General features: G+C 38.8%; 1 protein-coding gene across 1 annotated transcript in view; it reads left to right on the forward strand.

The window, feature by feature from the left end:
- CSPG4 (chondroitin sulfate proteoglycan 4) overlaps positions 1-15,166 on the forward strand; it is a 185,182-nt gene extending 170,016 nt beyond the window's left edge. Inside the window, exon 10 of the mRNA XM_053717343.1 lies at positions 11,795-15,166. Coding sequence (XP_053573318.1) covers positions 11,795-13,830 — 2,036 coding nt within the window. The 3' untranslated portion in view covers positions 13,831-15,166. The remainder of the gene's footprint in view (positions 1-11,794) is intronic.
- The last annotated feature ends 2,519 nt before the right edge of the window (positions 15,167-17,685 follow it).

Below are 17,685 nucleotides of genomic sequence, written 5' to 3' on the forward strand. Positions count from 1 at the left end.
TTAAAAACACTTCACTAAGAAGATATAAATGTGCCAGCACCATAGATATGGCCATGCGGAACCATGCTGTAACCTCTGGAGGAAACAAGCCGCCTTCCTGAGAAAGAGTAACGGCCCTAGGGACACCTGCTTGCGTAGCAAAGGAAGGTTCTGGGGCACGCACCTCTTGGGACATAGAATCCTCAGGGGCGGATGGCTCAGTGCACTCTAAATTTCCTGATTCGAGGAAAGAGAGTACTCTAGAACGGCAATCGGAACATAACTGATGGGCATGGATAACCCTGGCCATTTCATACTCTTCACAAGACGTATACTCCGAATCGGAGATATCCGTCTCCAAAAAAAAAATCAGAATCCTCCATAACTTGGAGATGGCAATTATGGACAAACACTAACGGCACCTTATACCTCCAATAGGTGGGGCACTCACTACCTCCTGTGAACCAGACAACTAACGGACAGACTCTCTCCGTCGCCACTCGATCAAGGTGCAGAAATGGAATACAACGTGACCACACCCGTCACGAGGTGCAATGTGTAAGCTAAAAAAGCGCGCTAGTCCCTCGGACCGTGCAAACTGATGAAATAAAACCGTTATGTCCAAACAGCCATGGGCCCCAGTATCACTACACAATAGCAGACAAAATCCCATAGCAAACATGATTAAAGTCCCCCCTGTTCAATAACCCCCCTCAGGAGATATTAACCCTTGATTCCATAAGATAAAGAAGTCCCACTGGGACCCTGACTTCTTTAGTTTAACATTACATTCACATTTCGAAATAAAATGAAACGATCTTACCGGAATCTACGACGTGGAACAGGAACACTGCCCTTCAAGTGTGACAGATAGTAGCCTCGCTTCTGACATGGACTTGAGTGCATAAAGGCAGGCAGCGAAGCTCGTCATTGCTGATTGCCCAGGAGCTGTTAATATGAGTCGGGATGGTTTCGCAGAAAGACTTTCCCTGCATCTCCGGACTCTCTTTCACCCATGCTCTCCTGAGAGGCTGACAGGATTACTTAAAAGGGACACTGAACCCAAAAAATCTCCTTTCATGATTCAGATAGAGCATGCAATTTTAAGAAACTTTCTAATTTACTCCTATTATCAATTTTTCTCCGTTCTCTTGCTATCTTTATTTCAAAAAGAAGGCATCTAAGCTAAGGAGCTAGACAATTTTTGGTTCAGAACTCTGGACAGCACTTGTTTATTGGTGGGTGAATTTATCCACCAATCAGCACGAACAACCCAGGTTGTTCACCAAAAATGGGCCGGCATCTAAACTTACATTCTTGCTTTTTAAATGAAGGATACCAAGAGAATGAAGAAAAATTGATAATAGGAGTAAATTAGAAAGTTGCTTAAAATTGCATGCTCTGTCTGAATCACGAAATAAAAAATTTGGGTTCAGTGTCCCTTTAATCTGACATTTTATTTTTATTTTTTTCTTTTGCCTTTATCTATTTTTCTTTTTTGCATATGTTGGAGCGAGCTGTTTAATCAAGCAAGTTATGTTTTTCAAGTTGTGATGTAGCTGCAATATTTTTCCACAACATATTAGTTTTAGAAGTTTAATGAATCTGGACCATTGATTAGCTGATGCTATACAAGTTATAGCCAATAGGTGGTATTAGATCATAGTTAATAGCATCTAAAAACGGATAGAATTACAGTATTGTGTTTTTAATAATACAGGTCTCAGTTGTTTTTACCATTACATTGGTTGTATATTTCTCTCTGAAATTCTAAATATAGCATGGGTGTGTTTTCATGTTAGTTGTCAAGTAGTGACTATGCCTAGGAGTCTTATTATTTACTTATTCTTAAGAAGTTCACACATTCAGTTCATCCCAGACCTATAATAATTGCCACATAACTAGATTTTACATTATCATGCAGGTCATGCTAATCAGCGTAAATAAATACACAGCATTGTTCAGAAGTTAAACCTGATAGGACTATTGTGTTTTCAAAGTAGATTCACCATTACCTCTCTGTTTATTCCTTAGTAGCTATATTAATCTAAAGGGACATAAACCCCAAAATTCGTCTTTTATGATTCAGATAGAACATACAATTTTAAACAACTTTCCCATGTATTTCTATTATCAAATTTTCTTTGTTTACTTTTTATTCTTTGTTGAAAAGCAGGACGGTAAGCTCAGGAGTGTGCACGTGTCTGCAGCACTATATGGCAGCAGTTTTGCCATAATGTTTGTTATACATTAGCAAGAGCACTAGATAGCACTATTTCCTGTCACGTAGTTCTCCAGACAAGTGCACACTACCTATCTAGATATCTCTTCAACAAAGAATAACATGAAATTTAATAATAGAAGTAAACTGAAAATGTTTTAAAAATTAGATATCTCTATCTGAATATATTTTTTTTTAAAAATGTGGGTTTCATGTCCCTTTAAAAACTAAATATATGTCATGTATCTCCCTCTAACTATGGGTGCTGTCATTTTGAAACCTAGTTACACTGCTGGTATCTGAAGGAGAGTTGCTGTATACACACAAACATGACAGCACCAGGGCCAGATTCACATCTCAGGCGCCTGTAGGCACAGAAATCTGAAGCACCCCCTCAATTCAGCAGTAATTCTGCATACAATGTGTCAATGTATACAGTGGTGAGATAATTTTGTATTAGATATTCCTTTACAGTCACCACTTATTGTCTAGTAATTAAGCACCTATTTTTATATAAGCACTCTAGAACACAGCCATGTATATCTGTATGCTCTGTATAAGATCTCAGAACTCCCTATTAGCACAGTCTCTGTATATAATACGCTTCTTTACTAGCACAGTTTCTGTACAGTAGCATATGCTATACATTTGTACCATATCTGTATAGCACCCTATCATTCTGTATTAGCATACTCTTTGTATATGGCCCCAGATAATTACATTAGCACACCCTACATTATATACTATCAAACATTCTGTATATGATCTCCCCAAGTGCTGTCTATTAGCACATCCTTTGTCTATAACCCCAGTGTTGGCTATTGGCACAGTCTCCGTATACAACCCTAATACTTTATATTAGCATAACCTCTGTATATAACCCCATTAGGGTTGCCACCTCAGCCATGTTTTCCTGGACACTTATGAGTTACACATGCTGCAGGGTGTGCAGGGAGGAACATGTATTGTGTTTCTGGACAGCACTATTCATATTCCTCCCTGCACACCCTGCAGCATGTGTTCTGTATTTTAAGGGACGGGTGGCAACCCTACCCTTTAAATACACAGCTATAGAACAAATAAATGAGATGAAACAGAACGTTAGATATTGTAGAGTCCTTGCTGCAAAAATCTCCTGCAAAAATCTCCTATTTTCTATAGTTTGCATTTGTGTATCAGTTGTTCTCATATGCTCAGGTGTAAATCAAGAACAACTATGAGGAAGCTGCATTTTAAGCCTCATTACAAACTATTTTTCTTGTTTACAATCTTCCACACTTGTATTTAACTGTAATCTATCTGCACTTGATGCGTGTAAATATATTTAAATCCCATAGCATATTATTTACTAATTCTGCTGCTCAGAAAATAATTACACTAAAATCCCCAGCAGCTAAATTACCTGCTACAACTGCCAGTGGAACAATGAGTTTACATATAGTCTGTGCAGCTGCATTAAGAGGATATAAAATAAAGCAAACCTTAAGTTAATAAACTAATAACTCCCACAGCTGTATAGACTTTTATTCCTCCCCAATGGCTGATATAAACACTTACATTGCAATTAATATTTCTAAATCTTGAAAATGTGTCTGAATTTTTTATTTTTAAAATATGTCTATGTATGATGGTGCAGGTGTGACAGCATTATTCCTGTTCCTCTCTGCACATACTGCAGCATGTATAACTCATAAGTGTCCAGGAAAGCATGGCCAAGGTGGCAACCCTATTAAAGGGACAGTCTAGTCAAAATTAAACCTTCATAAATCAGATAGGGCATGAAATTTTAAACAACTTTTCAATTTACTTAATCATTAAAATTTGCTTTGTTCCCTTGGTGGTATTTTTGAAAAGCTAAACCTAGGTAGGCTCAAACTGATTTCTAAACCGTTGAAAAACGCCTCTTAGCTCAGAGCATTTTGAAAGTTTTTCACAGTTAGACAGTACTAGTTCATGTGTTTCATAGTTAGATAACATTGTGCTCACTCCCGTGGAGTTATTTAGGAGTCTGCACTGATTGGCTAAACTGCATGTCTGTCAAAAGCACTGAGATAAGGGGGCAGTCTGCAGGAGCTTAGATACAAGGTAATCACAGAGGTAAAAAATATATTTATATAACGGTGTTGGTTATGCAAAACTGGGGAATGGGTAATAAAGGGATTATCTATCATTTTAAATAATAAAAATTCTGGTGTAGACTGTCCCTGTAATAATATATTATGCTGCCCTGACAGCTTCTGTCCCTTGCTGTCTATTTGAAACTCACTCTCCCTGATTGACCTCTCCATTCTATTTCTCATCACCAGGCTGTAGAGGAGTGGAAAGTAAATTAGTGGTTTAGGTCTTAGCTCAGAAGCAGGAGGTTGCAAGGTCTAAGACCTCCTTTAACCCCTTAATTTGTGCAATGAACTAATTGTTCGGTCACTGGTCAGTAATCACTGGTTAATATGAATATGGTCACAGGCTTCAGCTGTTTGCTGGACAGGGATGTGACTGTGAAGAAAATTATCATAGACAGACAGACAAACAGGTGGGTAGAGAAACACAGACACATCGATAGAGATAGGTTTCCAAGTATGTGATTTCCTTATCAGCTTTTTGAATAGATATAAACTAATAAGAGCCCTCATTTTACAAGGTTGAACTTCCTATCTACTAGTGATATCACAACCGAGGCAGGATACTTGCTTCAGGCAACCTTGTGTCTATTATATATATATATATATATATATATATATATATATATATATATATATATATATATATATATATATATATATATACACATATATACACACACACATATATATATATAAAAATTACATATGGCTTCTTTTAATACTGTCCCCATTAAACCCTTTAATTTGTTCTCTATGACATAATGTAACGGTGGTTCCCCTAACCCATGAGATGCTGCCAAATACAAAACTGGTAGGTACTAATTGGCATAAGATCAAACACATTTTATATATCATACTGTAAGACAAATGTAAGGTGGCATTATTTAACTTATATCATGTCCACCTCTGAAAAGCTTTACTTTATAATGGGGCTGTAGCCCCTGGCATCCCTGGTGCTTAAGTATCATAGTATATATCCAAACAACACACATTTGAATTCGTATTAACTTTACAATAATGTCATTTCTATGAGGAAAATATGAGGTAGTGACAGGTCTCATGAAATTGCTATTATGAGGCTGCAGCAAAAGCCTTTTGCTCTTCCCATTGAAATGAATGGAAAGTGCATATACTTGCAATCTGTCACTATAAAGGTATGGGGTTTGCACCAGGATATTGATCAAGCTAAACTCTCACAGACCTAGATTTGGAGTTTGGCGTTAGCCGTGAAAACCAGCGTTAGAGGCTCCTAACGCTGGTTTTAGGCTACCGCCGGTATTTGGAGTCACTCAAAATAGGGTCTAACGCTCACTTTTCATCCGCGACTTTTCCATACCGCAGATCCCCTTACGTCAATTGCGTATCCTATCTTTTCAATGGGATCTTTCTAACTCCGGTATTTAGAGTCGTTTCTGAAGTGAGCGTTAGACATCTAACGACAAAACTCCAGCCGCAGGAAAAAAGTCAGTAGTTAAGAGCTTTCTGGGCTAACGCCGGTTCATAAAGCTCTTAACTACTGTGCTCTAAAGTACACTAACACCCATAAACTACCTATGTACCCCTAAACCGAGGTCCCCATACATCGCCGACACTCGAATAATTTTTTTTAACCCCTAATCTGCCGACCGCCACCTACGTTATACTTATGTACCCCTAATCTGCTGCCCCTAACACCGCCGACCCCTGTATTATATTTATTAACCCCTAATCTGCCCCCCACAACGTCGCCGCCAGCTACCTAAAATAATTAACCCCTAATCTGCCGACCGCAAACCGCCGCCACCTACATTATAGCTATGTACCCCTAATCTGCTGCCCCTAACACCGCCGACCCCTATATTATATTTATTAACCCCTAATCTGCCCCCCTCAACGTCGCCTCCACCTGCCTACACTTATTAACCCCTAATCTGCCGAGCGGACCGCACCGCTACTATAATAAAGTTATTAACCCCTAATCCGCCTCACTAACCCTATAATAAATAGTATTAGCCCCTAATCTGCCCTTCCTAACATTGCCGACACCTAACTTCAATTATTAACCCCTAATCTGCTGACCGGACCTCACCGCTATTCTAATAAATGTATTAACCCCTAAAGCTAAGTCTAACCCTAACACTAACACCCCCCTAAATTAAATATAATTTAAATCTAACGAAATTAATTAACTCTTATTAAATAAATTATTCCTATTTAAAGCTAAATTCTTACCTGTAAAATAAACCCTAATATAGCTACAATATAAATTATAATTATATTATAGCTATTTTAGGATTTATATTTATTTTACAGGCAACTTTGTAATTATTTTAACCAGGTACAATAGCTATTAAATAGTTAAGAACTATTTAATAGTTACCTAGTTAAAATAATAACAAAATTACCTGTAAAATAAATCCTAACCTAAGTTACAATTAAACCTAACACTACACTATCATTAAATTAATTAAATAAACTACCTACAATTACCTACAATTAGCCTAACACTACACTATCAATAAATTAATTAAATACAATTCCTACAAATAAATACAATTAAATAAACTAGCTAAAGTACAAAAAATAAAAAAGAACTAAGTTACAAAAAATAAAAAAATATTTACAAACATAAGAAAAATATTACAACAATTTTAAACTAATTACACCTACTCTAAGCCCCCTAATAAAATAACAAAGACCCCCAAAATAACAAAATGCCCTACCCTATTCTAAATTACTACATTTCAAAGCTCTTTTACCTTACCAGCCCTGAACAGGGCCCTTTGCGGGGCATGCCCCAAGAAATTCAGCTCTTTTGCCTGTAAAAAAAAACATACAATACCCCCCCCAACATTACAACCCACCACCCACATACCCCTAATCTAACCCAAACCCCCCTTAAATAAACCTAACACTAAGCCCCTGAAGATCTTCCTACCTTGTCTTCACCCTACCAGGATCACCGATCCGTCCTGAAGAGCTCCTCCGATGTCCTAATCCAAGCCCAAGCGGGGGGCTGAAGAGGTCCATGATCCGGCTGAAGTCTTCATCCAAGCGGGAGCTGAAGAGGTCCATGATCCGGCTGAAGTCTTCATCCAAGCGGGAGCTGAAGAGGTCCATGATCCGGATGAAGTCTTCTATCAACGGCATCTTCAATCTTCTTTCTTCCGGATCCATCTTGCAGACCTCCGACACGGAACATCCTCTTCTCCCGACGCCTACTAGCCGAATGACGGTTCCTTTAAGGGACGTCATCCAAGATGGCGTCCCTCGAATTCCGATTGGCTGATAGAATTCTATCAGCCAATTGGAATTAAGGTAGGAATATTCTGATTGGCTGATGGAATCAGCCAATCAGAATCAAGCTCAATCCGATTGGCTGATCGAATCAGCCAATCAGATTGAGCTCGCATTCTATTGGCTGATCGGAACAGCCAATAGAATGCAAGCTCAATCTGATTGGCTGATCGAATCAGCCAATCGTATTGAACTTGATTCTGATTGGCTGATTCCATCAGCCAATCAGAATATTCCTACCTTAATTCCGATTGGCTGATAGAATCCTATCAGCCAATCGGAATTCGAGGGACGCCATCTTGGATGACGTCCCTTAAAGGAACCGTCATTCGGCTAGTAGGCGTCGGGAGAAGAGGATGTTCCGCGTCGGAGGTCTGCAAGATGGATCCGGAAGAAAGAAGATTGAAGATGCCGTTGATAGAAGACTTCATCCGGATCATGGACCTCTTCAGCTCCCGCTTGGATGAAGACTTCAGCCGGATCATGGACCTCTTCAGCTCCCGCTTGGATGAAGACTTCAGCCGGATCATGGACCTCTTCAGCCCCCCGCTTGGGCTTGGATTAGGACATCGGAGGAGCTCTTCAGGACGGATCGGTGAACCTGGTAGGGTGAAGACAAGGTAGGAAGATCTTCAGGGGCTTAGTGTTAGGTTTATTTAAGGGGGGTTTGGGTTAGATTAGGGGTATGTGGGTGGTGGGTTGTAATGTTGGGGGGGGGTATTGTATGTTTTTTTTTTACAGGCAAAAGAGCTGAATTTCTTGGGGCATGCCCCGCAAAGGGCCCTGTTCAGGGCTGGTAAGGTAAAAGAGCTTTGAAATGTAGTAATTTAGAATAGGGTAGGGCATTTTGTTATTTTGGGGGTCTTTGTTATTTTATTAGGGGGCTTAGAGTAGGTGTAATTAGTTTAAAATTGTTGTAATATTTTTCTTATGTTTGTAAATATTTTTTTATTTTTTGTAACTTAGTTCTTTTTTATTTTTTGTACTTTAGCTAGTTTATTTAATTGTATTTATTTGTAGGAATTGTATTTAATTAATTTATTGATAGTGTAGTGTTAGGTTAATTGTAGGTAATTGTAGGTAGTTTATTTAATTTATTTATTGATAGTGTAGTGTTAGGTTTAATTGTAACTTAGGTTAGGATTTATTTTACAGGTAAATTTTTAATTATTTTAACTATTTTAGCTATTAAATAGTTCTTAACTATTTAATAGCTATTGTACCTGGTTAAAATAAATACAAAGTTACCTGTAAAATAAATATAAATCCTAAAATAGCTATAATATAATTATAATTTATATTGTAGCTATATTAGGATTTATTTTACAGGTAAGTATTTAGCTTTAAATAGGAATAATTTATTTAATAAGAGTTAATTAATTTCGTTAGATGTAAATTATATTTAACTTAGGGGGGTGTTAGTGTTAGGGTTAGACTTAGCTTTAGGGGTTAATACATTTATTAGAATAGCGGTGAGCTCCGGTCGGCAGATTAGGGGTTAATAATTGAAGTTAGGTGTCGGCGATGTTAGGGAGGGCAGATTAGGGGTTAATACTATTTATTATAGGGTTAGTGAGGCGGATTAGGGGTTAATAACTTTATTATAGTAGCGCTCAGGTCCGGTCGGCAGATTAGGGGTTAAATAAGTGTAGGCAGGTGGAGGCGACGTTGTGGGGGGCAGATTAGGGGTTAATAAATATAATATAGGGGTCGGCGATGTTAGGGCAGCAGATTAGGGGTACATAGGGATAATGTAAGTAGCGGCGGTTTACGGAGCGGCAGATTAGGGGTTAAAAATAATATACAGGGGTCAGCGTTAGCGGGGGCGGCAGATTAGGGGTTAATAAGTGTAAGGTTAGGGGTGTTTAGACTCGGGGTACATGTTAGAGTGTTAGGTGCAGACGTAGGAAGTGTTTCCCCATAGCAAACAATGGGGCTGCGTTAGGAGCTGAATGTGGCTTTTTTGCAGGTGTTAGGTTTTTTTTCAGCTCAAACAGCCCCATTGTTTCCTATGGGAGAATCGTGCACGAGCACGTTTTTGAGGCTGGCCGCTTGCGTAAGCAACTCTGGTATCGAGAGTTGAAGCTGCGTTAAAAATGCTCTACGCTCCTTTTTTGGAGCCTAACGCAGCCTTTATGTGGACTCTCAATACCAGAGTTATTTTTATGGTGCGGCCAGAAAAAAGCCGGCGTTAGTTTTTCGGGTTGTTACCGACAAAACTCCAAATCTAGCCGACAGTTTGCTGCAGAACTGTCAGAATATACCAGCACTGTTGCAAATAAATGCAACAGAATAGAGATGGAAACCTGAGTGTCTTGAAAAGAATTGGATACATGCAGTGGCGTCACTAGGGGGGTGCGGGCCTCACCTGGGTGACACCCTCCAGGGGGTGACACCAAAAAAAAAAATTTATTTTTTTTTTTATTTTAAGGAAATTCAAAGAAATACAATGTTAAGATGCATAGATTATTTTATTAGAGGGTCTGGCATTTGTGAACATTAGTGGGACTGGGGAAGTTGTAGACACACCATTTTTTTTGCCCCTTGAGCCAGTGCTGCAATTTCAACAAATAGTTTTCCCAGCTGCTTTTGCTTGTTTGTACTTTGCTCCTCCCCTGCCCAATTTCACTATGAATGTTGTGGGCGTGCCGTGGGGCTTGCAAAGTTGCGCTGCTAGCCTAAACCTGCCTGCCTATCTGTGCTCACTGCTCAGTGACATGCGGCCCAGGGCTGTGCACTGACAGACTTGGAACAGGGTCAGAGAGCAGAATTTTCATAGTTTGCGCGCCTAAACCATTTCTTCAGTGATTTATTTTAGAGTGCTCTGTTTATCTTTCATTTGATGCTCTGCTGAGCCAGGGAGCAGCTCTATGCATGAGCTTTATAATTAATGCAGTGCAGTTTACATATTTTGTATGTCTGTGTCTGAGTTTTTGTGTGTATGTGTCTCAGTGTTTTTGTGTGTGTGTCTCAGTGTGTTTCTGAGTGTTTGTGTGTGCATCTAAGTATGTATTTAAGTGTGTCTGAGTGTTTGTATGTGTGTGTACCTGTGTTTTTGTGTGTGTCTACTTTCTGGGGGGGGGGGGGTGACACCATAACTTACCGCACCGGGTGACACCAACCCTAGTGACACCACTGGATACATCTAATCAATTTCAAATATGCTATCAACTATAACTAATGGCAGAAGTACAATATAATTCATGTGCACTGAGTCACTTTAAATAAGTTTTGTCAACAGAAAGGAAGTAGTATTGATCCTATTTTACATATCTCTAATACAACCTCATTTAAAGTTGTGCATACTTAACCTTAAATACAAATTACTTTTTTTTAAAAAAAGTTGTGCATACTGTACTGGAGATTACAGGTACAAAAATAGAATCCAAATAAGTAGATGCTGTCTGTAAAGCATTATCCTGTATTACAAAACACATTGGGAAAGATGATATCTATTGAAATCGCTTATATCATCCAGGATTCTTCCCTAAATGAAAGTATTAAGCAAGCAAATAAGAAAAAAAACAGTATCCCCAAATTTATATAAAAAGATTATTTAGTACCATATATTAGCCAGACTATGTAAGCTTACCTGCCAATGTCAAGGCAAACTATGCTCTAATATATTTCAAAATGTGATGCCTTTAAAATCAGTAATAAATTGCACCTGGCTGTCTCTGTAACTTACACAGAACAGGGGTGGGCACATTTAAATCACACCCAGGTAACCCTTTTTCATGGACATATGGGAGGCTGAAAGCACACAAATCTATTTTTTTTTTTGGGGGGGGGACTACAGCAAGTAAAAAATGCAATCACATTTACAAACAAGACAAATACAGCTATGTACACACTGTCCCCAAACAAGCAAGCAAAGGGAAAGCATTTTTATAAAGATGTCTCAGAAATCTAACTTTAGATCTGGAAGGTAAAAAACTCAGGAAAAAATGGTAAAGCTTTTTTACAGATAGGGTGATTATAGGTAACCCCAGTATAAGTTGTGATAAATATTATGGAGACTAAATTATGATTACAATTTCATATGCTAAGAAAGGTAATTTAAGTCTTATTTTTTTCCAGTTTGTAGAGAAATATTTTGAACATTGATTTTTTTATATCTTTCTTAATTGTCTTTGTTGCTTTTGATAGTCTGTGTTTTATTAATCACTTTATTTTTCTCCATGTTTATCCTCCACAGGGCTCCAAGTCCTAGAAGGGGGCTTCTCACCAATCACTCGCTCCATATTGGATGCTTCTAACCTCTTGGCAAACCTTAGCTCATCCAACTACTCCTCCCATGATGTTGTCTTCTTAATTACCAGCATCCCTTCCTATGGCCATCTCTCTCTCAACGGTGCCCCGCTCAACCCAGAGCTCCCTCATTTTAGGCAGTCTCACCTCGAGCAAGGAAGCCTCCTCTACACACACAAAGGGCCTGAGATCCATGAGGACAGTTTCCACTTTAAAGCCTTGCTGTGGCCCAAGTCTGAGGTCTTTCATGAATTCCCTCAAGATTCCACTATCTTTGTAATTTCAGAGGCTCTTAATATAACCATTATTAGTGTACCCAAATTGCCTCCTCAGATTTCCCCACCTAGAGCACATATACAGGTAAAGCCTGGATCCTTTATTACCCTCACTACTGACCACTTGTTTGTAACAGCCCCTCATATTTCCCCAGAGAAGATAGTTTATACCCTTGTAAGTATGCCACATGGCATCTCACTGGCACTTAAGAACAACCAATCTGTTCCTATATCTAAATTTACACAAGAAGATCTTGTCAAGTTGCAGCTCATCATCTTAGCCAACTTTACTGCAGCTTCAGGGCCCATTCAGATGAACATTACTGCTGGCCCTCAATCTACTGCTCTAGAATCACTTCCAGTGAAAGTGACCACTATTCACAACACTATCCTGGAGGTCCCACAAGCATCAGGAAAGTCAGTGTTGACACTAAGGAACATTCCATTAAGTGTGGAAAGTACAGAGCAAGATGTTTTGTATAAGGTGACTAAGCTACCCAATCATGGTCAGTTAATGGTAGGGCAGGTACCCGTTACAGAGTTTCTGGGACGGCAGGTAGAAGCCGGAGAAGTGTCCTATATTTTCACCCATTTTTCCTCCTCCAGAGATGAATTTGAGTATCTGGCCCATTCCAGTACAGGAGAGGAAGCAATGGGCTCTGTAACAGTGTTTGTTTCAGCCATGGTAAAGTTAGGAGATAAGGAACAGTGGCCAAGAGGGTGCACAGTGAAGCTAAGAACAGATGTTCTAGATGCAAGTGAGTTAGCCTCGCACACACAGAGTGTTCCAGAGTTCAAAGTTCTACGTCAACCCAGAGGAGGACGGCTAGTGAAGTTTCCCAGAATAGGTGGTAAGCAAGAGGGAATAAGCATTAATGGGTTTACTCAAAGTGACCTGGAAAAGGGGCTGATTGGAGTAGAACTGTGGGAAGATGGTCTCGATGGAGCTGACATGAGAGGGGAAAGGTTTCACTTGGAACTCAGTGCTAAGCAGGTGCCCTCTGCAAACATTACAGTGAGATTTTTTACAATACCTTACAACTCCTCCTATCCCTATAGTGCTACATTGCTTAGATTCCCCACGCTATTAGAAACATCCTCACATTTAAAACCAACAACCAGTCCGACTTCCTCTAAAAGTTTTAAATTTAACACAAGTCTTATACCAACCACGGATCTAATATCAACAACTAGTCTACTGTCTACATTAAGGATTGAACCACATTCAAATCCAATTCCCCCAACAATCCCAACAACTTCAAATTACTCTGATAATATAACAGATTTGTTTTCTTTAACAACAGAAAATTGGAACTCAGCAGAAAATTTCACTTTGAACACAACTCAAGATGTTCCAGCCAACATCTCTTGGAGTATGGAAGTGCCCACATCATCCCCCAAAGGGGGCACCTTTCTTGCTTTTATGGGTGAACACATGTACAGTATTGTGCTTCCTGTCTGCTTGGTACTCTTTCTGCTTGTTGCTGGCATTCTTTTATTTATCTACCTGATGCGTCGGAAAAGGATGGGCAGGCACCATGTTCAGAAAGCTACTACCTGTTATACTAAACCAGAGAATGGTGCTGCTGAACGTCAAACCTTTCGGCCAACTCAGCAAGATAGGGACATTCCTCTCTGCAATATTGATGGACAAAGGAGTAATGGGGCTGGAGGACAGAATCAACCAGGCAGTCAGTACTGGGTGTGACCCAAGATGAAGATCTTTCCAAGAGTGGGCACTGAACACAGCAGACTTTTTTCCAATTGACTCATAATGAGGAACAAAAGTAAAAGTAGAATCCAATTTCTACCAACAATTGTACTATGCATCAAGGTATTGTGGACCTATATAAGTAAAGAAAGAATACAAGACACATTGCTGTTCCTTTTGTGACATAAGGGTCCGGCTGTGCCAGATCCTTCTATAAATACAGTAGATTCTGCTACTAAATATCGATGCGTTTTAGTGCTGGGACTGATAAATCTATTTTCTATGGCATCTTTTTTTATTATATCTTGTACAGAAGGTACATGGACACATTGGGTTATTATGTACCTTGTGGATGGTGCAGTTCTTTCATCAAGACTTGACCAGAAGGGGCTGTCCTGTTTGTTATCTGAACAATTCTAAGCATGGGGTGTAAATAATGTAGCTGTAACTACATCTGCCTATATACCTACTGTATAGAATATCCCTTACCAAATACACTTTTTCCATGCATGTGCATCTTGCATTTCTTTGTATTTCCCATTATTCAGCAAATCTTTGTTTATCTTTTTATTCTAACCAAGTTTTTGTTATCTTTTCACAGTTGTTCTTTAACTCAAACTGCTAACTTTTCTCTTTGCTCCTTTCATAATCATCACCCACGTTTTAGCACTTGCCCTACTTTCAGCTAAATGTGCGCCCCCACTTTCCTGTCTTTTCCCCCTCATTAATTCCTACTTTTTGTTCTCTACATTCTCATGATGCCTTCTACCCTTTCATTTTTGGTTCTTACCACTTATTTCAGTAAGAAGCATTATTCTTTCATCTCTGCAGCGCAGTGATTTACAATTTCAGTCCTCAGCGCACATCTACAAACAAGAATTTGAAGATACCCCTTCTAAAGCACAGAGGTTAATGATTGTCATTGCAATCATTTTGATTGAGCTTGTTACTCTCGGGTAGCTATTTGGTGACTTGTTGGTTTGCACTGAGGAATAAAGCTTGCAATCACTACCCTTTATGGGAAGCTACTATTGTAAGGTCAAAACGGCAGCCCTGTGTGTTATTGTGCAGTAGACTCAGGTACAAACCATTAGACTCTGAAATGTAAGCAATTCAAATCATGGTTCTCATACTTTTTAACGGACACTGGCAGTGCTAGAGGAATATTATTTATTTTTGCATCTCAATCCTTATACTGTATAACTGCCAAAGGTATGTCATTATATAAATGTATATCATACTTTATTTTGTGCTATCCCATGAGATCTATGCTTCTAATCCTTAATGTCATCGATAATTCATGTCTGCCCATTTTAATAAAAAGTTATATCTACTTGTGTGTCATTTTTAAAACCTTCTTCCCTAGTCTGGAAACAGGAACTGCAGGACACACAACACATAAGGTATATGTGTGATTGCAGTATCTTTTAAAGGTTACAGTTAAAAAACGAAATTTGAAATATTGTTACTCAAAAAAAGAGTTGTGACCCTTTTAAACGACATGATATTGTCAGACAGACATGTTAAAGGGACAGTCAACACTAAAATTGTTATTGTTTATAAAGATAGCTAATGATTTTGCTACCCATTCCCAAGCTTTGCACAACCATCATTGTTATATTAATATACTTTAGAACATTTAAACCTCTAAATTTCTGCCTGTTTCTAAGCCACTATAGACAGCCTCTTAATCACATGGGGTTTTTTTTATTTGCTTTTCACAACAGGAGACTGCTCGTTCATGTGAGCCAAATAGATAACATTGTGCTCACGCCCGTGGGTTCTGCACAACACAGCCAAAAATTTAAGTCAATAGATAATAAAAAGTCATGTGATCAGGGGGGCTGTCAAAAGAGGCTTAGATACAAGGTAATCACAGAGGTTAAAAGTATATTAATATAACCATGGTGGCTGTGCAAAACTGGGGAATGGGTAATAAAGGCATTATCTATTTTTTTTAAACAATAACATTTTTTCAGTTTACTGTCCCTTTAAGAGACTAAATGCCCCACCTCTTTCTTTCTCTCCAAGCTATGTTTGATATGACATTCCAAATATTACCCATTTAAGATCACTTCCAGTACTACTAGATAGGGAATTCAATTATCACAATCTATTGTCTAATAATTACACATGAGTCCTTTTCAATGCTGACCCCAATACAATCAGCCATCGTCACTGTTTATCTGAAGTAATTTCTACATTATCATCAGTTTGGTGAAAAATGTCCCTATACTTAGCATGTCACATACTGTATTTACAAGTCCATTCCACTGCTAAATAAAAAGCTTGATAAAACCCCAGTCAGCACTATTCCGATTATTACAGAGTAACCCAAAAAGTTTGCAAAAGTAACATTAGTTTTGCATATGGGAAAAACACCGTGAAATTAATCAGCCATATTAGATGACATTGAGAAAAAAACATCACCGAAAACACACAAACACTAATTGCTCAATCAATTAAAGTTAATAATTAGTTATCAGCACTTTTATATAAATCAGCAAAATTAAGAACCCAACAAACATACATAATGCCTCAGTTTAAAACCATTAGAAAGACATACACATGTATCTATGGAATGGAGCACAACAGGTTAATTGCAAGTCCCCTATTAGCATCATTAAATACTATTAAAATGAATTAATTGACATTGATGTGGTGTTGGAAGCATTGATATAGTGCTGCAGTGTGGTTAATCCACTTACATACATCATGACCACGAAGGTCTGATTTTTCCCTTTCATTTTCAATCAGAATATAAACATTACTGAACATTCTGATGATTATATTTCAGCTGTGAGCTGTGTACAGGTTTCATAGTTTAAAAGTGTGATTAAAGCTATATTTTAACTTTTTATTAAATCAAGAAGCATGAAGTTTATGGTATCCCTTGTTTTTATGCTTTATTTAATTCTTCTTGTTTTATTTGTTTATACTTTTTTTGCACCCAAATATCAGTTAAGATCATAGATAAGAGTTGAATACAACTAGTACCGCTTAAAGGGACAGTCTACTCCAGAATGCGTATTGTTTAAAAAGATAGATAATCCCTTTATTATCCATTCCCCAGTTTTGCATAACCAACACTGTTATATTAATACACTTTTTACCTCTGTGATTACCTTGTATCTAAGCCTCTGCAGACTGCCCCCTTATCTCAGTTCTTTTGACAGACTTGCATTTCAGGCAATAAATGTGCTTCTCTTAAATAAATCTATGGGCGTGAGCACAATGTTATCTATATGGCTCACATGAACTAACGCCCTCAGTGAAAATCTGTCGAATGCATTCAGATAAGAGGCAGCCTTCAAGGGTGTAGACATTAGCATATGAGCCCACCTAGGTTTGGCTTTCAACTAAGAATACCAAGATAACAAAGCAAATTTGATGATAAAAGTAAATTGGGAAGATGTTTAACCCCTTAATGACAACTGACGTACCAGGTACGTCATGCATTAACAAGTAGTTAATGACAATGGACGTACCTGGTACGTCAGTTGTCTAGGAGAGTGCTGGAAGCGATTGCAATCGCTTCCAGCAGCTCTCAGGGTATTGCAGTGATGCCTCCATATGGAGGCATCCTGCAATACCTTTTTAGAAGACTCCGATGCAGAGAGGGCCACTCTGTGGCCCTCTCTGCACCGGTAGTTCGTTGGTGGGTGGGAGCGCAACAGGGAGGTGGGTGGGCGGCCCATCGCTACCCGGCATCCGGTTCCTAGAAGTGCAATGTGCACGCCGGGTGCCGGGAGCGCCCGGGGGCGCGCGCATTAGCTGGCCACTGACACCAATGAGGGAAGAGGGGGGGGGGAATATATATTTTTTTAAATCATATAAAAGGATCTGGGAGGG

Source organism: Bombina bombina, chromosome 6, assembly GCF_027579735.1.
Source record: "Bombina bombina isolate aBomBom1 chromosome 6, aBomBom1.pri, whole genome shotgun sequence".
NCBI lineage: Eukaryota > Metazoa > Chordata > Amphibia > Anura > Bombinatoridae > Bombina > Bombina bombina.